Source organism: Neopsephotus bourkii, unplaced genomic scaffold (genome assembly GCF_033783945.1).
Source record: "Neopsephotus bourkii isolate Nb327-2 ecotype Australia unplaced genomic scaffold, CSIRO-AGI_Nbou_v1 NB_867, whole genome shotgun sequence".
Lineage (NCBI taxonomy): Eukaryota > Metazoa > Chordata > Aves > Psittaciformes > Psittacidae > Neopsephotus > Neopsephotus bourkii.
In genome coordinates, this window is record NW_026901363.1 from 2,583,677 (window position 1) to 2,608,710 (window position 25,034).

General features: G+C 41.9%; 1 protein-coding gene across 2 annotated transcripts; it reads left to right on the forward strand.

Annotated features, from left to right (window-relative positions):
* The first annotated feature begins 1,806 nt into the window (after positions 1 to 1,806).
* SLITRK2 (SLIT and NTRK like family member 2) lies at positions 1,807 to 7,927 on the forward strand. 2 transcript variants are annotated; one of them, XM_061356768.1, is made up of 2 exons: positions 1,807 to 2,041; positions 4,448 to 7,927. In XM_061356768.1, the coding sequence occupies exons 1-2, from the start codon at positions 1,947 to 1,949 to the stop codon at positions 7,062 to 7,064; spliced, it is 2,712 nt and encodes a 903-aa protein (XP_061212752.1). In that variant the 5' UTR covers positions 1,807 to 1,946; the 3' UTR covers positions 7,065 to 7,927. The 2 variants fall into 2 exon arrangements, with proteins under 2 accessions (XP_061212752.1, XP_061212753.1); XM_061356769.1 differs by lacking the exon at positions 1,807 to 2,041 and adding an exon at positions 3,711 to 3,961.
* Positions 7,928 to 25,034: the final 17,107 nt, after the last annotated feature.

A 25,034-nucleotide genomic window follows, 5' to 3' on the forward strand; every position in this document is an offset into this window, starting at 1 on the left:
CACACATATACACACACAGGAACACAGAGCAATATCCCCTTGGAAAGTAAGACTATAAGGTACTTGTTGAATAGTAGTGATTACTTTTTCAGAACCTTAAAAGCAGACATGGTGTAGGCATCTTATATTATGCAGCTCAGAATCACAAATGAGGAACACATGAAATCACCCAACACCTAAATTTACAAATTTCCATTGTTTCACCACATATGTTTTGTTTACAAAAATAAATTCCAGCATCTATTTGTACTACATGAACAAATCCCTCCTTACCCATCATCAGCACCCAGGCTACCTTGTAGTGTCTATAATTATCAGTAAAACTTAAATCCTGCTCTCCATCCAACTCACAAAGATTTTTCCTTAGTTTCTTTCTGCTTTTTTATTCTTTATTCTGTGAGACTTGGTGGATATGTTTATTCCTTCATTTATATACAGAGAAACAGAAACAGACTAAGTGATAAGATGTGCAAGTGGTGTTTAACACCCACCTGCAGATACAATGTGGAGAAAGAAAATGATCTCCACATTTCTAGACTTACTCTGCTCCTCGCTCAGAAGGACAACAGCATGATATGCATCAGGCAGGAAGGGCAATGACCTGTGCCAAATGTGATGTGCTTATGCTGCATGCCATGGTCTGGCATTTTTCCCCCACCCCCCTGCCAGCAGATAGACAAAGTGGTGGATTTAGGACCACGCAGAAGCCAAGAGCTGCTCTGGTCTATGCACCAGCAAAGGACTAACAAACACAGACTATTGATAGTTGGTATCAGGCAAGCATTTAGTTCATACTTGCACTGCAGCAGTCTGGGAGTGCCCCATAGGAAACAGGTATGGAATAATTAAGGGTTCTTAAGCCATAAAATATTGCGGGGATGTAAGACAAGAATAATACAAGGACAAAAATTTCAAACTGAAGGCAGCCAGATGCAGAGCTGTAGAGAAAGCACCATTTTTTCAGCCTGTGGGAGATGAAAGCTACTGGCAAACAGTATGGAAGATTTTCATCATAGGCAACTGCTAAAATAGGCCTGGATATGTTACCGGGTTTTCAGTTTGGAGGTGTTGTTTTTTTTCTTTCTTTTCTTCCTTTTTTTTTTTTTTTTAATAGGAAGTTTGAACTAGTTTAAACAGGAATTCATTCAATTTAGCTGACTGCCTGGGTTATGCAAGATCCCAAAGCCACAATGGTTCTATTACGCCTTATAGTCTATGAATCTGCAAGTTTATGAATCTATACTTCATAACTTTGCTCCAAAAAAGGAGGATGAGGGAACACTGAAAAGTGGTTGGGGAAAAATTTAAACCTTCACAATGCCTACACATCAGGCTTAACACTCAGTTTTCCCAAACCCTCATAGGCTGTTGCATCAACCTGCCTCCTGGCCTTCCATTTCTGGAGGCTCCCAGATAGTCACAGCCTGAAAATGTTCCTGCATTCAACATGCAAAATAAAAAGGCAGTAAAACAAGCAGGGGGAAAAAAGCTGTTCTTTTATACTCTGTGTTTTTAATTGAAGGGATTATAAAGCACTTCAGGCATGCTGAGAAATCATGACTTTGTTCCCAAATAAAAAGCTGTAGCTATTTTTTTTTTAAAATCCTTGTTCATCCTCCTCCAACAGCAGTTATTATATGCATGCATTTGCAGTGTAATAGAATCAGTATCATCTCTGTGTCTTATTACTGCTGCAATCCCCTAACATGCTGTTCCTTCCATCCCACATGAATCCAGTAATTACTGCTGAGGCATGCCATGCGTACACTCTCCCTTCCAAGACAGCATTAGCAGTTACCACAAACGCATTTCCTGAGTACTAGTAAATACCGGCAAGTGGGACACTATCTGTTGCCCCACGAGCCACTTCCAGGACATGATCCTTGCTCACCAGAAAGCTGCATGTCACTGAAACTCACGGACATGAAGCAAACATATGCTGTGTGATGAGAAATGCACTGGATTTACTTCTGCCTTTAGCTTCTACTGTGTGTTGCAGTGAGACCTGTGAGTGCTGGCTACTCCGTGCAGGGCTACCCAGGTGAGCCAGCCGAAGGTAGGTTACAGAAAGGTGTGTGTCTCTGCATGTGTCAGTGTGGGCAGGTGTGTGTATGAATATGCTCCCTTCAGAAAACCAAAAAACATTAATCTGGGTCTACTTGCATCTTCTCATTTTAGGCTCATGCCCTTAGACTGTGCTAGAAAGGTCTGAAAATCAGATTTGCTATGTTCTGTAACTAGCCCAATTTCTCTCCCTAGACACCATCGTCTGATGTTTAAAGCAGAAAACAAGTGAAAAATCTCACAGAATAACAACCTGGCTGGTGGTGTATTAGTGTTGTGAAACCTCAGATCTGCTACACGTATCTTTCCTGATCTTAGCAATTTTTGCTCCTGAATTTAGCTGGATAAAGAGAGTTAGAAATTGAGCAGCTCTGAGTGCCTTTCAGAAGCCACATCTTGTTGAAATTCATGCAGCATCACACCAAAAGCATGCTCCAGTGTGGGATGCTCCTGCTTTTTCCACAACCTCTCCAAATTTTTAATAGGGAAGTTGCAGCTGCTTCAATCCCGAATGCAAACTCTAGCACTACTCCTGCTCAGCAGCACTGTGAAGGCATCTGTGCTGGCCGCTGCAGGATGTCACCTTTTCCTGTCTCATGAGCCTCACAGACAATGCTCCTGGACTGCTCCTCCTAAAATGTGGGCTCTGATACTTAATGGTTAGAGAATAACACAAGATAACAGTACCACTTTTGCCAAGTCCAGCACTCTCTTGGCAGCAAACCTTTGTGCTTATAGGCTAAGTGTGTATATATTAGCACTTTAAACATTCACTGTGGAGTGTCTTTGTTTTCCCCAGTCTGAACTCAAAGTTTTACTTTCCAGATAGATAAAGATCAAGAGCAGCCATCCCTTCCCCCCAAACAGATCTGTGCCTAGTGCATGGTGCTTTACAGTAACCCACATCCAACAGCTTGCTCTTTTTAAAGACAGCCAAACGCTGTATCATAATATTGCAGGCTGGCAGTGGGACTAAGGCAGTGCGGATGATCGCGTTAGATGCGGTCATAGCTGCTCAGGGCTCTGGTGAGCACCCTAGAGGGTGTGGGATCCGGGCACAGGGCTGATCACCCTCCCCGCCTGCCAGCCTGGTGGAAGGTGCTCAACTTCCCCGAAGGTGCAGCAAACACACCGGTGTGCTGGACAAGCCCGGCGCGGCAGCCTAGGGAAGGGAGCTGCCGCCGCTGGAGCGAAGGGCAGATGCTAATGCCAGATCCGGGTTTTGCAGCACCGCTGCTCCCAGAGCCAGATTGTGCGTGTGTACGCTGCATGTAGTGTGAGTGTGCGGGTGTACGGTGTGTGCGCGCGGTACGTGGGCGCTTGCCGGCGGGCTCGTGCCGAGGAAGCTGCGTGACTTACTGCCTATTTTGAGGGCACGGATTGGGGACCCGGGCCCAAAAATCCTCCGGACCCAGGTAAATCCACCCTTTACCTTGTTCCGCTGCCGGCTCCGAGTCCCCGCGCTGTCCTGGCCGCGGCCGCAGGTACTGTCAGGGCGCTCCCACGATGAGCGGCCGGGCCGGGAGCGGAGCCGGCTGCGGGAGACACCGGGGAGGGGGAAGCCAGGGGAAACGGGGCGGGCTGGGAAAAACGCGTGTCCCCCCCCTCCCGCCCCCATGTGACGTCAGCGCGGCTCCGCGCGGGGCAGCCGGCAAAAGCGCCGCGCACAGCCGCGCCCCGCGCACAACCGTCCGCGCTTCGCAGCGGCGCTGCCGCCGCTCTTCGGTTCCCGCCCGGCCCAACTTCACGCCGGGACGGGACAGCGGCTCCTCGCTGCGCTCCAACCGAGCCGTGCGGTGGGCGATGCCTCTCGCCGCCGGGCGCCTGGCTCCAGGGGCGCGGCGGCACTCGGCGGCGGCCCCTGCCCCTGCTGCCCCCTCGGGTGCCCCGAGAGCAGGTACGAGCGGAGGAGCGAGGGGGAAACTCGGGGAGCGCGCTTCGGGGGCGCCCCACTGCCGGGAGAGGGATAAATCACTGATCTCTCCCTCGGCCGCTGTCCAGGTTTGAAACGCGGCAGTGAACGGGACCGGGCAGCGGGAGCGGATCTGCCTCGGGCCAGGCTGGAAGGGACGGAGCCGCTCTCCATTCTGCCGTCGACGGAGGGGCGGCGGCTGCGGCTGGCGGAGGGGTCGGGCGGGGTGTACAGCTCTAGGGACCCCGGATTTCGGAGCGCTTCCCGACGGGGCTTCTCCCACAGCGGCTCCGCGAGCGCTCCCCGAGAGAAGGAGGGGTGGAGGAGGGGGGATTTCACAGGAGTTTGGCAAGTCTGTTCCTTGCCGCTCCTCATCCTCCCAACTTCACAGCTGTGCCTCCCCCTTGCAGCCTCTGCCCCTGGCTGTTTTCACTGGGGATTTCTTCTTTCTCTCCTTACCTGTCTTAAAAGGTTTGACTGTAGGTACCGAAGCGGGGATCGACGGCGCATAAAGATGCTGAAGGGTGTTTGGTTGCTCAGTTTGTTAACAGTGGCTGGGATCTCGCAGACAGAGAGTCGCAAACCTGCCAAAGACATTTGCAGCAAGAGCCGCTGCCCTTGTGAGGAGAAGGAGAACGTGCTGAACATTAATTGTGAAAACAAAGGATTTACAACTGTCAGCCTCCTCCTGCCACCACCATCCAAGATCTACCAGCTGTTTCTCAACGGGAACGCACTGACACGCCTGTTCCCCAATGAGTTCGTCAACTACTCCAATGCTGTGACCCTCCACTTGGGCAACAACGACATGCAGGAGATCCGCACAGGGGCCTTCAGTGGCCTCCGCACCCTCAAAAGGCTGCACCTCAATAACAACAAGCTGGAAGTGCTGAAGGAGGACACATTCCTTGGCTTGGAAAGTCTGGAGTACCTGCAGGCTGATTACAATTACATCAGTGCCATTGAGGCGGGGGCCTTCAGTAAGCTGAACAAGCTCAAGGTGCTGATTCTCAATGACAACCTTTTGCTGTCCCTGCCCAGCAATGTCTTCCGCTTCGTACTCCTCACTCACCTGGACCTGCGGGGGAACCGGCTGAAGATGATGCCTTTTGCTGGTGTATTGGAGCATATTGGAGGCATCATGGAAATCCAGCTAGAGGAAAACCCTTGGAACTGCACCTGTGACTTGCTGCCACTCAAGGCCTGGCTAGACACCATCACTGTGTTTGTGGGTGAGATAGTCTGTGAAACCCCCTTCAGGCTTCATGGAAAAGATGTGACCCAGCTCACAAGGCAAGATCTCTGCCCTAGGAAAAGCTCCAGTGATTCAAACCAGAGGGACAAACATCCTGTCCTCTCAGACCCACACATTTCAAGGCAGTCCCCCACAGCCAACTCTGCCATCAATCCCACCAGAGCCCCAAAAGCCAGCCGTCCACCCAAAATGAGAAACCGCCCCACACCCCGTGTCACTGTGTCAAAAGACAGACAGATATTCGGACCTATTATGGTTTACCAGACAAAGTCTCCTGTGCCCATCACCTGCCCAGCTGGTTGCATCTGTACTTCACAGAGCTCAGACAACGGCTTAAATGTGAACTGCCAGGAGAAAAAGATAAGCAACATCTCTGATCTCCACCCTAGGCCAACCAGTCCAAAGAAACTTTACCTTACCAGTAACTATCTGCAAGTCGTTTATAGAAACGATCTCATAGAATACAGCTCTCTGGATTTGTTACACCTAGGAAATAACAGAATTGCAGTGATACAAGAAGGTGCCTTTACAAACCTCACAAGTTTACGTAGACTTTATCTTAACGGCAACTACCTTGAGATTCTGTACCCATCTATGTTCGACGGGCTGCACAGCCTGCAATATCTCTACCTAGAGTACAACGTCATTAAGGAGATCCTGCCACGCACCTTTGATGCTCTGAGTAATCTTCATCTGTTATTTCTCAATAATAACCTGCTCAGATCCTTGCCTGACAATGTCTTTGGTGGCACTTCCCTCACCAGACTCAACCTTAGAAACAACCATTTCTCACACCTGCCCGTGAGAGGAGTCTTGGACCAGCTCTCAGCTCTGATTCAGATAGACCTCCAGGAGAACCCTTGGGACTGCACATGTGACATCCTGGGGCTGAGGAACTGGATAGCGCAAGTCACTGACCAGAACAACCAGCAGTCAAATCCCCCTGTAGTTATCAATGAAGTCATATGTGAGTCTCCCTCCAAGCACTCTGGAGAGCATCTGAAATTCCTGAGCAAAGAAGCCATCTGCCCAGAGAACCCCAATTTGTCAGATTCTTCTCTCCTCTCCATGAACCAGAACACAGATACACCTCATCTCCTTGGTATCTCGCCCAGTTCCTACCCAGAAATACACACTGAAGTTCCACTGTCTGTCTTAATTTTAGGCTTGCTGGTTGTGTTCATTTTATCAGTCTGTTTTGGGGCAGGACTGTTTGTCTTTGTCCTTAAGCGCCGGAAAGGGGTGCAAAGCATGCCCAGCAGTGCAAACAACTTAGATATAAGCTCATTTCAGCTCCAGTATGGGTCTTACAATACTGAGACCCACGATAAAACTGAAGGACATGTTTATAACTACATTCCCCCTCCTGTTGGACAGATGTGCCAAAACCCAATCTACATGCAAAAGGAAGGGGATCCAGTTGCCTATTACAGGAATCTCCATGAGTTCAGCTATAGTAATCTTGACCACAAAAAGGAAGACCCCCCCAGTCTTGCATTTACAATCAGTGCATCTGAATTACTGGAAAAGCAGTCCTCACCAAGGGAACCAGAGCTTCTGTATCAAAACATCGCAGAAAGGGTCAAGGAACTCCCCACCGGGGGATTAGTTCATTATAACTTTTGCACCTTACCGAAAAGGCAGTTTGCCCCTTCCTATGAATCAAGACGCCAAAACCAGGACAGGATAAATAAAACTGTTTTGTATGGAACTCCCAGGAAATATTTTGCAGAACAGTCTAAACCCGAGCATCCTTTACTCCAAGGAAAGCTACAAACAGAACCAGACTACCTCGAAGTTCTGGAAAAACAAACTGCAATCAGTCAGCTGTGAGGGGGGAGGTGGGAGACAAAGGAAAATTTTTAAATGAACTCAGCATCACATTTCACTGAGCCTGAACTCAGTGCTGGTGTCATCTGTGGCATTCCCAACATTTCCACTTTTTAAATTAGAGAGTAAGAGAGAAATGGAACCCTTACAGCATGGCAGGGATATGGTGTTGCTTTTGCAACGTTCCCTTTAAGTTATTTCTATGTCTCTCTCCTTTGACCCTTCTGTTGGAACTGTCACTGCAAATGTATGTTTCTGTAACAGATCTTGCATAATTCTTTTTGCTTTTGAAAGAAATGAGGAAGGGGTCTTTGGGTTTTCTGTTGGTTTTTTTGTTTTTTTTTTTTTTTGGTTGGTTTTTTTTTTTTCATTTCAAAGTGAAAATTTAATGTATTATGTAGAAGATCTCCAAAGATCTTTTTTTTTCCTGGACTATGACTTTTTTTTGTAAATAATAATATACGGTACTGCTGTTTCAATTACCACGTATAGCCACTGGGCGTCACTTTTTTGTGTTAAAGTGCCTTTGCACTTTAAGTACATTATTACTTAATTGTTGCTCTTAGCTTTGATAAATTGAACCTATTTTAATGTGTTGTATTTTTGAAATTAAAAAAATGTAAAATAGATCTATATGTCAGCTGCATTAAATCAGAAAGTTTGATTTATAGGAAAGCTGCCCTTCTTTAAACGAATCTAGTTCTAGGACCTTACAGACTTAAATGTAAATTATTGGGGTTTTTTTTCCCTCTAGGTTTGTTTAGAGTGATTCACTGAAATCAACTGAGAGGATTTAGCAATGACTAGAGGTTATCAAATGCCTCAGCTGGGAGTAATAGCTCATTAATAAAAGATGTTTAACACAATGTCATAGTGAACTGAACGATTAATGTGCTTCTTAATACATTGCATTGCAGCTCTAACATAGTAATGTTCAGTGGTTTAAGATTATTTTCATACTTAAGATAACATTACTCATTTGATGCACTGAATTAGGAATTTTTCTACATTTTATGACTGAGTTCATATTTGTAATTTTTTGGGGGCTGAAATTAAGATGTCCTTTTTTCTGCCAGATACATATTTTTTTCATAAGCAGGGACACCAGCAGGGGTCATCCCACACCTCATTAAATTTATTAACATACAGGCAAATGAACCAATGCCAAAAGTAAAATTTGAACCTGAGTCTCTGGAGTCCTCCAAATCAAGATAGCAGAAATCAGTACGTGCATCACACTAACATTCAGTAGTCTGAACTATGTCAAGTTTTCAGGCTCTAAAGTAAAAGTAATATTGCGATAATTCTCATCTAGCAGAAAAAAATTAAGTGCAGTATCTTCAATTTATATGGTGTTCTAAGTTAACTGAATTCCATTCTCAGCAATGGTTTTCTTAATACCATCAGTGAACAAATGCAGTGAGTCTTCTCCTTTCCCATTAACTCGGGCCCGTTTTGCTGCAAGCTTTACGTTATCACCTTCAATTTACATTTCCTTCCTGCAGAATATTGAAACCATTTTTTATTAACAAGCATACAGTCAAACTTTATTAAGCCTTATTAGCTTCTAAATAATTTCTAGATGCAAACATTATTGTGCAATTTAAACAAACAGCCCTTATTTACAACAAAACCAGTTTTGTTTTGTCTATTGTAAATCCTTATGCAACTGGGATGGTGATCTGCATATAAAGTAGGCCAGGCTTTTCAATTCCTTATTAAAGCAATTGATGGGGTCTGAAAGAAGCACACTGTTTCCTTTTCATAAATAGGTTACTGCACATAATAATCCTTTATTATCATGCGGAGATTGAAGTGGCCTCTGCTGACTGATTTTTAGAGCCTTACTATAGTTAATAATACAGAATCTACAATTTGAGAAATTTTCAGCAATAGCATTTGAGCTATAAATAACTACAATCAATGTTGTTCTCATCAGGACTTTGCCAAAAGGAAGTTGCTTTATATTTAAGAGCTAAAGAGGCTTTGCATGTGTATTGCCAGATATCTGAGTCGTTCAGTAAACTTGTCTTCTAATGATTTATGTGACATCTGAGTACATTAATATGCTAACATGTCAATTCTTTATGTTTAGAGTCCATAGCATCTATGGCTGTTCATTAGATCAGGTTTAAATCTGAAGTGCTACAATGAACTACTGAAGAATCAGTCTACAAAATGGTCTCACTTCAAGAAGGAGGCAAAATGGTATCGCATTAGTCGAACTTGGAACGTTTGACTGGAATAGCGTCCATCTTTGAGTGAGGTACTTGTTTGAAAGCTTTCAGTAGTGATTGTCTTATTATGGCTCCTTTTCCTGGGTAATTAAAAGCATTTGCTACTGAAACCCTAAGAAAAGTATAAGTACTATTTTAAAGAGATTAACTCTTTCCAGGTACGATTTTAGTGTTACCTGCAAAACAAGTTCCATGTTATATCTGGCACTCTAGTAGTTAGCATATTATTTATTATTCTCTAGTGAACTAGAACAAATTACAGGGGGTTTTGTTCAGAAAAATGCCAATTTTCCCTACAAAAATGTTTTCAATTTTTTAGTTCTTGCAAACAATAGAGTTAGGGAATCGATTCTTTTAGAAACTTTGTTTATTCTTACTGTTTGAGTCTCAGACTGTCTTATCATGTTTGTTTTGGCAGCACAGCCATATTTTACAGAGGTTGCTGTTGCTTTACACTTCCTCAGCTTTCCTAGTGAAATTTATTCAGTGATGAGATTTTATTTTGCATCACCAGTGCCAACTTAAAAAATCATTATTGCTGCAGGTCTTTTAGGTTTGTTTTTATACCCTTCAGATGACATCTATTAAGCAATTCTTTTCATAGTGTGTCTAGGTAAGAGAGGAGGAGATTTTTTTTCAGTTACGCTTAAAGAGATTTGTTTAACAGGGAAAGTGTGTCGGCAGCTGTTGTGTGGAAGGTCTCTACATTTCTGTAGCTGTGCAGCCCTGGAAGCTGCTGCTTGTTAGGGGAGAGCTGCTTGCCTGACTAGGGGCTTAATAATGAGTGAAAACATTTTCTTTCATAGTTTGAAAAGTTGAACTATGAAAATTATGTAACCAGGTTAGCAAAGCATCTTTTTTTTTTTTTTTTAACTCAGGAAAATGGGATGCAAATAGTTTTCTTTCTTTTTAGTCTTCTTTTGTGAAAGTGGGTACAATGACCTTTACAGAAACAGTAATGGTGCAGACTGTTAAAACTCAGCAGCTATCTCCAGTGAAAATGAAGGGGAATACACTTCCAATGCATTAATACATTTTTTAAGAGATCTTTCTGTGTAAACCTGAAGTAAAGTTTGTCAGTGGTCCTAGAAACTGGATTTTAGTAAGTAACTTTAATGGCAAAATGGAGAGAGGTGCTAACCTTACACTACTGTGGCCAGATTGCCCTACGACGATGCTGTGGCTTTGCTAGCTACAGATGACAGTTTAATTGCCTTCCTTTTTTTCTCCCTGCAAAACAAATGCTACTTTTCATAAAGGGCTCCATACTTTCTATCTGGGTTCTCAAGTCTGCTGCAGAGCCACTCCAAATGCCTGTTGGTAGTCTTCCTTTCTGCAGTGTCTCTCTTCTGACATATTTCATCCTTTTCAGGTTCTAGTATTTGCTCAGTTCCTACCTCACCTCTATTATCTGCTTCCCAAGCCGTCGCTGTGTAATGCTCCAATGTTTCCCCTCATGCCTGTCCCTCTGGCCTCTTCTTTTCTTCCCTAGCTTCTTCTGGAGGACCTATTACAGCCTTCAAGGGATTTGGTGTCCCTGCTCCACAGAGAGCTCAGCCCTTACCTCCTCCTGTGACATTGCTGAGTAGCCCCATGTGAAATGAGACACCTGATCCCAGTGGTACTCCTGGGGGCGCATGCTGGAGGATGGTCTGCACAGCTACTCACTCTTCCACTCATTGAGCAGAGAAGTGTAAGATCAAGTAGCATTTTGGTTTCCGTGTGCCAACCCTGGCTATGCAAGCAGCATTTCTGAGTAAGAACAAATGGATGAACTATCTGAAAAATACTGGCATCACATCACACTTTGCTGTAATTTCAGTAAGTTGTCTTCAGCATAGGTTAATCTTTCCAAAATTAGTTACTAATCAAACTGATTGTGTAGGGTCTCCAGAGTAAATAGCAAAACCCAGGCCATTCAAATGTGATTTACCTCCTCCCAGAATATATGGCATGAATTGGGCTATAAATTTGCCTGCATTTTTCCAGCCACTAAAGATATATGAGGAGCACTGATTAGACATCTAATTCCCACATAGCTGTAGTCAGTCCAGCCTGATCATTTTCTAACATACCCACATGCAACATGTATGCTCTGCTGAGTATCTGCCAGTCTCTATGCCAAGACATTTTCATTCAGTCCATGAGAGAAATGTTCCCCAAGGTGTTTATAGCCTGCTTCAGCCAAAGGCATTGTGCTCCTTGTGCTGACAGAGAACTATACAGCAGGGTTTAGCTTGGTTTTCTTTTTCTTCCCATCATTACTTAGGATTTTAAAATAAAAATCAAACTTCTTTAAGTCAGAAGCTGTAATTAGTACTGTCAAAATAAGGATACTAACAAGTTAAATTGCCTAAATAAAAGTCTTAAAGAATACTGATCTTCTATAGGAATAAAAATGCCATAAATATTAAACTGCTCATGAGTGAAATGAGATACTCAAGATGTTAATGAAACTTCTTAGGCTCTTACAGGCTAATCACTGATACAGTTTGTGATTTCTCATATTACTGTTTTTGCAGACAATAAATGTCATTTAACGGAGAGAGAAGGAAAAAAACCCAACTTATTTCCTGAAGTCCTTCCCCCAGTTGTACAGCTCCAAACGAACAGATAAATTAACTTATGCAGATGATGTGACATTTCTTGTATTTTTCCCTTTGCTTTTTCAAAGTGTGCTGTAGAAGTACAAAAGTTATTCTTTCATAAGAGGATCATTAAGTCTGTTTGGATTATTGATCTCATAGCTGTTCTGGGCGCAAGGCCAATCATTTTAACTAAGGTTTTTAATCCTAGTTAATGAGGGAGGTGGATTAATGAGAAGTTTTTTGTTAGTTTTTGTTATTGGAGGGTTGGTTGGATTTTTTTGAACCAGCAGATTGACATGTTTATGAATACAGATGAATAGATTGTTTTGAATGAAAGAAATGTTGGAGCTGCAGTTGGAGATGCAGTCATTCTAAAGACCAAACAGACTCAAGAGTATGAGTGAGGTTTGAAAACAAGACATCATAAAACTGGTTTTCCTCCTGAACTCATAAACATAGGGAGTCCCCATTTGACTGCAGCAGTGGCTTTTGTTACACGCTGTTAAAACACTGTGAGGGATGAAAATAGAAGCCAGATGCACCTCCATTATCTTTAGGGACTCTCAGGTAACTGAAGAGTTCAGAATTTGATTCTCATCTCTTATTGTTACCTTATTTGTGCATGCATCTATATTACCACTGATAATGCATTATGCTTGAAAAAGTGACCAAGGTGAAGTTGGGGTAGAGCTAGCTGCATATTTCTGACTCTTTCTTATTTCTATTTTTAAAAATACAATGAATTAACCATTTCTGTAATTAATGCCATAGTCTTTTAACTTCTAAGGTCCTTTGTAAAACCCAACTTTAAGTGGCACTACTGTTTAGAAATCAAGATAATGTAAATCTGTATTTGCAGCATAGCAGAAATTACACCAACAAAGTGTCTGCAATACGACATCAGGGTTCTTTGTGGTGGCAGAACAGGTATAGACTTGTGTCTTAGCTACACAGATTCCTTTTTATCTTCTTTTCACGCCCTGTGCGTGCATTGCTCCCCAGAGCCAGAAGTGTTAGGCACCAGTTATCTTCCGAGCAGGAGGCAGTAGAGCCATTTTAAGAATGTTGTCTGCGTTGGAAAAGGCACAGCTAATGTATATAGACCTGTTGCAGTTACCTCCTCTTGAGATAAGACCTATTTCCATACAAAAGCCTGGAAAAAAATTCCCCTTGAGATCACTGATAATATGACAGTCTATTTTAAGACATCTTGATTTTTCTTCTGAGAGGCAGAGGAATTGGAGTTGAGGCAGTTTTTTTCCCATGCTATATGCTTTTTTCTTCTCCCCATGGATTTGTTACTGACTTGGTACATGCCAGTATCTTAGCTGGACAGCTTAAGTGAACAGAGAATTTTGAGAGAACTCTGAAAATGTAATGACTACGTACATTTTCTTCTCATCACATAAGAACAAACAACATACTGAAGCTGTCACAGAAGCTTTTAAAGGTTTCAGGGTAAAGTCAAATCTGAGCAAATCAGGTGTAGATGCAGAGTACCTTTGCTAGCTTTACACCTGAGTGGCTTCCATGAGTCCCCTGGGATTGGAACCAATGACAAGAATCTCACCAAACGGGCAGGCACTGAACTCACAGAAGTGAGAATGGCGGAGGAGAGAGGAAAATGGTTACGTCCTCTTACCATCACTTAAAATGCCATTTGGGAGTTTTCCAAACTGATCACCTAGTCACATAAATCTGAAGTCAGAATACTCCAAGGTTATACCTGAGTCATCGAGTACTAGGTTTTCAGTAATATATGAGTGTGACCAACAGGATGTGACCTGTTGGCTCAAAGTGTGACCAAAATCTTAACTGCTGTCACATCTCCTGCTCCTGGGAGGGTGAGATTTTGCTTGGAATCTCAAATTTATTATATCTCTGCTAAATTTTAATTCTTGATTATTCCTAAGTGTATTCTTGCTATGCAATATGAATGCAGTATGTTCAGCTAAGTCTGTTTTTCCTTTATCCTCTTTTCACAAGTAGCCAAGCTCCTCAAGTACCAGGGCAGCTGAGATTTGAACCGCTCAGAAGAGTTTCAGAAACTCAGTGATCCACACAAGTAAGCAAAGCTTTACCGCTCCCATCACATCTGCTGTGTTCTGCTGAGCTGTTTCTTCTGTTCAGATGTATTCCAACTTGAAGCACACACAGGCTAATAAGTATCTATAGAAAACCTTCTAATATCCAGCTTATGTGCTTACTTACAATAGAAAAAGGAGGGGGTCAGAGGTTGGGAAAGGCCTTTCAAATTTTCTGGTGTTTTTTTCCTGAAGGTTTCAGAGGGGCTTATTATGATTATTAGTGAATTAAAAGGAAAACTAACAGCAGTATTGTGTGGAGTTTTTTTTCCTTCTTATACAAGACAGTGGAGAAAAAAGGAGGTGGGGGGAAGGTAGATTATAATTGTCTTAACTGTCAGGATGTTAAAAGGAGACTACTAGAAAGCGCTCATAATTTAAAGAGCTTACATAAATGCTTATTTCTTGTGGGAATTCTGAAGGGAAATGGTACAGAGACTGCTTTCCTAATAGGTAAGAGAACTGGACAGGCAATTCTCTTGCACAACTGAGAAATTCCAGCCTTAAAGTTGTACCAGATTTATTGCAATTCAGACAGAAGCATGGCTCATATGAAAAGACAATGATAGTGAGGAAAGTAATTAATGCTACAGTTCACACTTTAATTAGCAGTGTAGTTTTTAGCTTGTGTTTTCTGAGACCATATTTACCATTCCATCTAACTCATAAGCTACTTACCAGAACTAAATGGATAATTTTTATCTTTTATGTGGCCTTCTTTTCTATAATGCAGTGTTTACAAGTTTGTTTGCCGATGGCTTATGTTTTCCATGACTTCTTGTTACTCTCAAAATAATGCGTGGGAATAATTCCTAGTTGTAGAGCCCCAATTGATAATTCATAGTGAATACCTAAAACTTAACTACCAAGGGCTTTGTTTATACTATTGTATTTATTTATTTGCTTTAGATAGGGAGGCCTAGTTAAGAGCTCATTTGCTGGGAATTGAGAAATCAGTGTTCTCTTTTTAGTTCTGCCAGTGACCTTGAATAAGGCATACCTGTGTCCCCATGCTTTAATTTCTGCACCATTAAATGAGGAGGATGTTACTTTCTGCCTTAGCCTAGTGAGATTTACTGATGAGAAATGTTAAGTGTAATTGTTTTTCAAAGTCAGTGCTTATGGCTTTATAGTTTCATCCAAAGACAGCAATAGCCTACTGCTTCTTTCCCTGGCATATGTTATTCTGATCTAAGAATGTAGTGTGTACATTTCAGATTTAGTTTGGTTTTCTGTTTTTACAGTTAAAAACAGACCATGAAGATTACTTTGCAGAAGGAAAAATACTATCTCCTTATAAAAAGAGATGGCAAACAAGGAAAATGGGGTGGGGGGAAAGCCACACTTCGTTTTTAAACTGTTGAATAATGCACAGTTCCATCTCCTAAATTTTCTCTCGCTGAGTTGAATCAGACAGACCTTGTCTGTTTCTGCCCTATAGAATCCTTTCAGCAATAGTAAGTTCTTAATGTACTAGTTATTTTTTATTCACCTTTTTCTGCATGAAGTCAGTCTGGCTACTGCAGACAGCTTTTATGCTAGTAAGAGCCAAGAGGCTCTGAGTGGCAGACAGGTGCTGAAATAAGAACCTGGAGGTCTGGGGAGAGAAAGAAATTCTTTCAACTTTCCTTTTCTGTTTCTTCTCTGTACTATAACCTCTCCTTTCTTCTACTCTATAGCTACCATAATAATTCTCTTGCCCACTGACTGCAAAGAGTGGGCATATTTTTCCATATTATAGCCAAGCTACATAATGTAAAATCCAATTATTTATGTATTCTGGAATGTATGTGGACAAGCGATGACTAGTAATCTGAGGATGCTTCCATGCAACAGAGAGCTGATTTGTAAATGTAGGACTACATGCTACAAGAATCTATGGCAGCATATCCATAAAATGCAATGGAGCCACCATTTCCCCTCCACTTTTAAACTGGGTTTTATTAACCAACTAAAATTCATTCGCTGGCTAGGCTTGTTATTCTGGTGTAGGTTTAGATTTTGTGACCATCTTAATTTTGAAATTGCTAAGACTTATGCTCCCACTTTCTTTGCTGCTTCATGAAATGAGACACCTGAACAATTACTCCCGGTTTCCAGACTATAAATGACATGGGGACTTTCTGGCTGGATGTGGTAAGTGCTCTGATCCCATGCATGATTTTATACTTCTAGATAATTGGCAGTTGTGTAGAGGCTATTTAAATAGAATATAAAATACAGGATACACCACAAAATATTTATAGCAGTGCAGTGTAAACCATCTGTCCTGGACAAACAGAAGGACATCAAAAGCAGTAGTTCAAATAGTCCTTCAAAAGACTTGGTGTCTTTGAGTTCTGGGGAAAATCTAGATCAATGAATATAAATATTTAATGATCATTTTAACATACTCATCTTAGAGATTTAAGTGTTAACTTTTCTATCCCAAGAATAACAGAGGTTATTATTTAAGTAAGGGTATCCAGGACCTCAGCTGCTGTAAACAGTGTTTAGCTCCATAAGCAGTCCTGTAATGGTTTATAGTAGCTGATGATGCAGCCACTTTATTTTGTAGATCTCTTAACCTAAGCAATCAACATTTATACTGATAATGAATCAACAATATAAACAATGCATTATGCTGTCCATTTTAATTTCACTGCTTTTGAATCAATACCATTTGCCACTGTTTTGGAATTTTTAGTCACATTTAAAGAAAGATACCTTTGGAAGTTCACCACCTGGTTAGCTTTGGGATGCAAATAATTAATTTGTGCAATAAAACTCTTCGGTTGACGTCTTAATACATTTGATGCTTTACAAACCGTTTTAATTCTCAAGTAATAAGACAGAAAGGGATAGTTTTCTGTTCTTCACTTGGGACTCCTTACTTATTCTGAAAGATAAAGCTACTTAGCAATATTTGCATGCCCATGCTGCCACCCTCAGAATTCGGATGTAAGTCTGTTATCAATGACAACTACACTGTAACAGTAAGTGTTCTTTCAAGGCAAACTAGCTGTAGAGTCTTGGGACATGTGCAAAATCACATTTAGAAAGTCCTGCTTTCCTAAGGATGGCCACAGCTGTTTCTTCTTTTTTGTAAGCAATACACTGGCTTAATCTAAAATACATAACCTTATTATCATGCAAATATTTATGCCACATTAGAATCAGGCTTGTTCTTTTCACAACAGATAAGCTTCCTGTATTATTACAGATAACGAAAATCCAATTTCTGAAAATGTTCTGTTATTGTTTCTTTTTTCCTCTGCTTTTTATTAGTGAGGAGCATGTAATTATTTGGTCTTATTCAAATGTTCCAGAGGAAGGACTGAAGTCATATTTCCCACACATCGGGACTCTGATCATTGAAATTCACTTCTTTCTCTTCTTTCTATTGCCTTTAAATAAAGGAATGTACTAGGCAAAAAGACTCAACTCAGTGTGGAATGATACAAGTGCAAGTCAGGAATAACTGAAAATAGTTTTGATCACCCTTTGAAATCCTAGATTAAGCAGTTTTGCTAAAACTCAAAGAAATTCACTGGAACCTTTTGATTTTTTTGCACAATAGATAGAAAGCGTCTTTTCTTCGTCTTCAGGCTTTTACTCTGCCAATGGATATTTGTTCTGTAAGTAGCACTGACATGAAGAGTCTGAAGCTGTCCACTTTTCTCCCTTTGACCGACATTCCCTTGGTAAACAGAGTACCATGAGGAGAGCGGTCTTAATCCTCTAAGTTTAGCTTTGTGAAAAAGCCACAGTGAAAGCTGTGAATGCAAACTTAACAAAACTTTGCAAGCCTTGCCAGCATCTTTCCAGAACACTTGCCATTATATGAGATTACAATTTAATAGTACCCCTAACAGTTTCTTCCAAATTAATAAAATATGAATGTAAAAGTAACAGGGGCTATACCCTTCGCTGAAGTTACTCCATTTAGCAACATGGATTGCAGTGTTGATTGCAATGCTAGTTCTCTGATCTGTTAAATTTTGCTTATTAATTGAATTTAAATGAATTTTGCTGCCTCTGGGCTGAGCAGTCAGGATGAGTAAGGGCCAGGCTGCTTCTGCAACAGGGAAGTAAGGGACAGCAGTGGAACTACAACAGAGACACAGAATCAGAGCCCTAAAGGAGGGCCCCCCACACTCAGACACAGAGACAGGGTGCTCCAGCACAACATGCCATCCCACATTCCACTGTCAAGCTTTCATGGGCTTTGGCATGACCAAACCTGACAGCGAGCACCTGCCCTTTTTGCTTTCCCATAACTGCTTGCAGGGCATACACATGCAGCCAGTTGCACTGGGTTGATGTCTACCTACCCAAAGCTATCTACATTCTCTTCAACTTGGTGAATTTGGTAACAAATCCAACTAGCTGGTAGAAATTCCATGGATTTCAATCTGGAGTGTTCTGTATTTCAGCTGACTGGAAAAGTGTGAACAGCCCACACAACTCTCCTCGAGAAAGTCCTGCAAGTCTGCCCTGACCGTCCTAATCTCATTGCACTGAATAAGCTGTCACTGTTATTAAAGAAAAAATAAAACAAGTAAGATATCTCAACAAGGGCACAGAATAAGATAAATATTATAATGGTTTTTACATAAGTGGAAGTATTTGTTGTTGCAGTCAAACAGGCATCCAATGTTGGAGCCACTGTTATACAAACTGGCATCCCAGAGTACAGTCCCTTGAATCATAGAATCATAGAATAGTTAGGGTTGGAAAGGACCTTAAGATCATCAAGTTCCAACCTCCCTGCCACGGGCAGGGACACCTCGCTCTAAACCATATCACCCAAGGCCTCATCCAGCCTGGCCTTGAACACTGCCAGGGACGGAGCATTCACAACTTCCCTGGGCAACCCATTCCAGTGCCTCACCACCCTAACAGGAAAGAATTTCCTCCTCATATGCAATCTAAACTTCCCCTGTTTAAGTTTGAACACACTACCGCTTGTCCTATCTCTACAGCCCCTAATGAAGAGGCCCTCCCCAGCATCCCTATAGGCCCCCTTCTGCTCTGTGATAACAGATACTGCTGCCACCACAAAACCACAGATGAGAGGTCTCCCACAGTCTCCAGAGAGCTGGGTTTTTTCCATCATTACTGTTGCTGAGTTGGAGTCCTCCTGAATTTACCTACTGAAGTCAGTCACACTGCTCTTAAGGTACATATAAACATGGGAGTCAAAATTAAGCACTGTCTTTTTTTTAAGGGACTTGAATGGCCAAACAAATAGACTCCTACTTTGGCACTGAATTTGAAGATAAAAAGAGAAGGCATGGGGTGAAGTTCTACTGGATGAACAAGTATTATTCTCAATGCAGTCCCCAACCCTGTGGAGGAAAACATGTTGCCAATACCTCACTATTAGCTAAACATTGTTTCCCATGGGACAGCAAACTAAATAATTTAGCTCTCCTCTGTTAATACTCCAACACATGGTGCTGTATTCCAGTGGGTCTTGTCTACTCTATGATTAACACTACCATGTTAAGAAATCAGCCAGGTTTTAAGCGGGATTAGGGGTATGTGGGAAGGGTGTAGAATAGGTGGGGAATGCCACAGAACAAGCCTTGCATTTCTGGATTGAGATAAATATTCATCTGTCCCAAATATATGATCAGGACCATCCTCAAAAGGAGACTTAGGGTGATGGGACTCCCTGCTGACCTCAGAAGTGAAAGAACAGATGAGCCCTCTCTTTTTTATTAAGCGACCCTGGCTCCAAGTGCTTTCTGATAGCACAGATGACAGAAAGAATGCCGGACACCCTCTGCCCTCTGAATAAATTGGGTCACATCAATTTTTAAGCAAAGCTGCTCCCTTGGAATCAGTGTGTAACTTCTTAAAAATTGTGCACTGATTTACCCTTTTAATGTAGAGAAACGATGGTCCCTATACCCAACAGGGCAGTACTGTACTCTCTAGTCCAGTGGGCAAGAGATTTAGACTCCAGTGATAATAGAAAGCCCTTTGACAGATGAACTGTAAGCATTATTGCCTCCAGAGATGATTCTCTATAATAAATGTTGCTTTTTTTGCTGTTTGATTTTGTCATTCATGTGGGATTCATGTCATTTAATAGTAGCTACGTAAGCATGAAGTGTCTTGTATAGTTTAATCATCAGTGTTCTTTTTATAGTTACCAGAAGAAATCAGCCCCACCACAAGTTGATTCATCTCACCCACCTCAGCAAAATGTCATGGTCTGCACACTATTTATATCTTTGTGAGTTAGTTAGACTCATCTTCTCTCCAAGTTAAATCAAGAGCTGAAAGTCCTACCGAACAGGAAACGGGTGAAACCTTCAAAGTAGTTTTTATTTTCAAGTCATATCCGTACACATCTTCAGGCTTTTTGCAGAAACAAATGAGTTGTCCATGCTTTAAAGGCAAGGTGAAGCTCTTTTCAAAAGGAAAAAAAGCAAGGAAAAGAAGAAAGAAATGCTCTCCTATATAAAATTATTTTTATGAGAAGGAATAGAGTTAGTGGTATGCAGCCCCCTACATCTCTTTCCTTCATGTCCACAGCCACAAATTCTCAGTGCTCCCTGAGCCTTAGATTTCTTCCACCCACCTTCCTTCTTGAATATATTCAGCTTTGGTAATGCTGTGCCAAGCTTTCTGTGTCTATGCCTGGACTCCTCCTGTGAAAACAATCTTTTTAGGAACACAGCTAACCCTGGAATCCACATAGATACCTAAGATACAGGTCTTTGTCTCCCCCCTTACCTACCTAGAGGTAATAGGGCTTTTTTGACATGACTTAAGACTTGTATTCCTTTAAAAATCAGGTTTTGTGGGAGATAAATCCTTCAGTGGCATCACATGTCACAAGAGCAGGAAAATTATGTCTTCTCCAGTTATTAAAGGCCACATTTGGTTATATTTACACAAAAAAGAAAGATCCAGCAGTCTTAAAAGTAGCAAAGATACTAGTGCATTCCATGTATTCAACTAGATTTAAGAGAAATACAGGAAAGAAAGTAATTTGACCAGTACCTATGAGTTACTACCATGAGGGGATTAGGAGTGTACTGAATAGCAAGGAGATTCCACCAAGTGCTGCAATTCTTCATGTGGGTTATTCTGCAGCAGTGCTGAGCCTTATACAGTTATTGTGAGCATCTAGCAAAGCATTTAAAATTATTCTGCTTAGCCAACCATGACTTTGTGATCTGATGTCTATCATAACAGTCGCTGCTTATACAGTCACCTCACTTTGCTATTACTGAGACAAATCACTCCACCTTTTTCACATGTCCTTTTGGAGATGAAAATGCTTGGGAGGAAAAGGTAGCATTTTCAAAGGCTTACTGGTGTCTAAGTGTTGAGCTGAACCATCAATTACCTCTTGAACAGCCAGTCATCAAAGAAATACAAAAGATTTTTAAGCAGCTAATTCTCACTTGTTTCTCAAGCTCTGAGCAGTTCTAGAAGATGCCTAAATGCCCACATTACTCTAGCAGTGTAAATAGGAGCTGGTGTTACCCAGACAACTCATGTGAGTTTATAAAAGCTGGTGATTTATTTCTTTTTTTTTATTTGCTGGTATTTTTTTACTAATCACATTTGTCTAGATAAGCAGTGCCTCAGGCAATTAACGAACACTTATTTGGGGAAGGACACAGAATCTCATGGTCCCCTGAGGCCTCTGTCCCAGCTCCCAAGGTGAAACCCAAGTTTGAGTAGCTGCTGTAGCCTTTCCAAGATGTTCACATAAGGAAAAAAGTGCCCCTGCAGCCATCCCCGTTTGTTCTGTACAACTTCAAGTCATCCCTTTTGCAGAAGTCAAGGAAAGATAAATGATGAAATAGCTTGAGTTTTCTAGACTCCTCACCCCCCCCCCCCCCCCGTAGGCTTGCCTCCATCCACCTCTTTTGAGCCATACTGACACAACGTGGAATACAATACATAAAACAAAGACTTTCCTGACTAGGCTTTTTAACATCTTACTCACAGATTCAACGCCATTAATCTTTCTTTTGAAAGCCAGGGATATTACTTTCTATAGCAAGTAAATAATCATTCTTTTTTATTACTTGCTCTCTATAATAATAAAGATGCATATTTTTCTCTTCTGTTTTGTACTAAGGAGACAGAAAGACAATGCAGGCTGTACTCTTGCTTTAGGTGAGTCCTTCTTGTCTCCCAGTTCATACATATCCACACTTCCTTCCTTTATAAAATAAATAACAGCAATATTTACTTCTCTTTCTCATTTACATTGCCTCTACCAAAAGAACATATTCAGGCATCAACTGATCAAATAGGGCAATTCATCCATACAATAATTGCATAATCTTGGGCTTATCTGGAAAAACTGTAAGGAAAATAAGGATTTTTCCCACAGGAAATTTATATACAAGTAGAATGTGTAGAACGCGTGCCATTCATTCCCTTATATAGCAAGAATCTCAAACTGAGAAATCAAGTCACTTAAAATAGTGCTTTAAAAGTCATACAGATGAGTCATATTAATTACAGAATTGCTCCCTTCTTTGCAAAAAGGACAGGGTGTATTTTTGACAATTCATTAGATTCCATCAGCTAGTATTTAGAATTCTGAGAGTCCCAGGTAGAAAGAGCTATTGAAGTGTAAAATATGTATTGCTATTATTGCTTGTTGTTATTTGATACCCTTCACTTTCCACTCTAAGGCATGCTAAGTATAAAAGAAAATTCAAGCTATAGAGACAACTCTCCTAAAAATATCAGCCCTTTTTTTTATATTTCTTCTTGAGAAAGGATGAAATACACCCATCACAGATATTATAAGCCAGTTGCACCATTTTGATGCAATCCTGTGCCACTGAAGTCCATGTAAATTCAGTAGAAGGATTAAAGACTTTATGGGAACAGCAGTGGTATATTATAGGAAGTTTTCATATAATTGAAAATCCTCCCAGCAAAAAAATGATTTGTAAGGAGACACTGTGTTTGTGGCTCAAGAGAGAATTTTAAAACATGCAGCACGTGCCAAGCCACTAGTTTCTGGTCCTGCAGCTTTCCCAGGGAAGAAGGCTGCTCAGCACTGCTGTATTTTTCAGCCTGGGAATATAACTCTGCCTTACCTCTCCTTGCTGTGAACGGCTTCACAGTGAGACCACATCATACCTGCAAAAACTAGCTGGCTTCATGAGTGTCCTAAATACAACACCTTACTTCCTCTGCTGCTCAGCAAATCTCTGCTGCTGAAGGGCTTTGCTGTTCAGTTCAGAAACCTAAAGACAGTTGAGTTTGTAACTGCTTTTCAAGAAGCTTCTTAAATCTTAGAGCCAGATTAAGTGAATGCACAAAAGTTTCCTACTTTTCCAAGGAAAGAAAAAAGTATGTAATATAAGCCTAATTTAACAGCAGTGTTATAAGTGGGAATGTTGCCATTGGACACAGCAGGATGGACATCACACCCGCCACACACAGCTCCCAGAGATTTTCACAGGAGATTAATGCACATATTACACAGACTGGAATCACAGCCCTCCATGCCTCTGTCCTTCTGTCCTCTTTCAAGCAAAGGAATTACACCTTCCTCTGTTGGGGGCTTGGGGTTGATCAAAAGCTTTACCTATATAAAACAAGTGACTCTCCTTAACAACCTCTTGCTATCAAACGCTTGTATCCATTGATTACCCCATAAGAGGATCAACATAAAAGCCACTGCATCTTTTATGGCAAAGGAAATTGCTCAAATAACACATTGCTACTTCTGTATTAGCAGAGACTGTACTGTACAATGAAAATTGAATGTTTTCCCTCTGAAATGGAAACCATAACCATCCATGGCCAATCAAGCATCTGCATTTTGGTGGCTACAGTATCATAGTATGCTAGAGATTGGAAGGGAGCTCAAAAGATCATCTAGTCCAATCCCCTTGCCAGAGCAGGAACACCTAGATAAGGTTACACAGGAACGTGTCCAGGCGGGTTTTGAATGTCTCCAGAGAAGGAGACTCCGCAACCTCCCTGGGCAGCCTGTTCCAGTGTTCTGTCACCCTCATTGAGAAGAAGTTTCTTCTCAAGTTTAAATGGAACCTCTTGTGTTCCAGTTTGTACCCATTGCCCCTTGTCCTATCATTGATTGCCACTGAGAAGAGCCTGTATCCATCCTTGTGACACTCCCCCTTTATATATTTATATACACTAATAAGGTAACCCCTCAGTCTCCTCCAAACTATAGAGACCAGCTCCCTCAGTCTTTCCTCATAAGGGAGATGCTCCACTCCCTTAATCATCTTAGTTGCCCTGCGCTGGACTCTCTCCAGCAGGTCCCTGTCCTTCTTCAACTGAGGGGCCCAGAACTGGACACAATATTCCAGATGCGGTCTCACCAAGGCAGAGTAGAGGGGAAGGAGGACCTCTCTCGACCTACTAACCACCCTCCTTCTAATACACCCCAGGATGCCATTGGCCTTCTTGGCCACAAGGGCACAGTGTCGGCTCATGGTCATCCTGTCATCCACTAGGACCCCCAGGTCCCTCTCCCCTACACTGCTCTCTAACAGGTCGTTCCCCAACCTATACTGGAACCTGGGGCTGTTCCTGCCCAGATGCAGGACTCTACACTTTCCCTTGTTATATTTCATCAAGTTATTCCCTGCCCAACTCTCCAGCCTGTCCAGGTCTTGCTGGATGGCAGCACAGCCTTCCAGCGTGTCAGCCACTCCTCCCAGCTTAGTGTCAGCAAACTTGCTGATAGTACACTCAATTCCCTCATCTAAATCATTGATGAATATATTAAACAATACTGGTCCCAGTACTGACCCTTGAGGCACTCCACTAGATACAGGCCTCCAACTAGACTCTGCCCCATAGACTACAACTCTCTGGCTTCTCTCCTTCAGCCAGTTCACAGTCCACCTCACTACCTGATCATCCAGACCACACTTCCTCAATTTAGCTGTGAGGATGCTGGGGGAGACTGTGTCAAATGCTTTGCTGAAGTCAAGGTAGACCACATCCACCGCTCTACCATCATCCATCCTTTGTGTTATTTCCTCATAAAAGGCTATGAGATTCGTCAAGCATGACTTCCCCTTGGTGAAGCCATGTTGACTGCTCCTCATA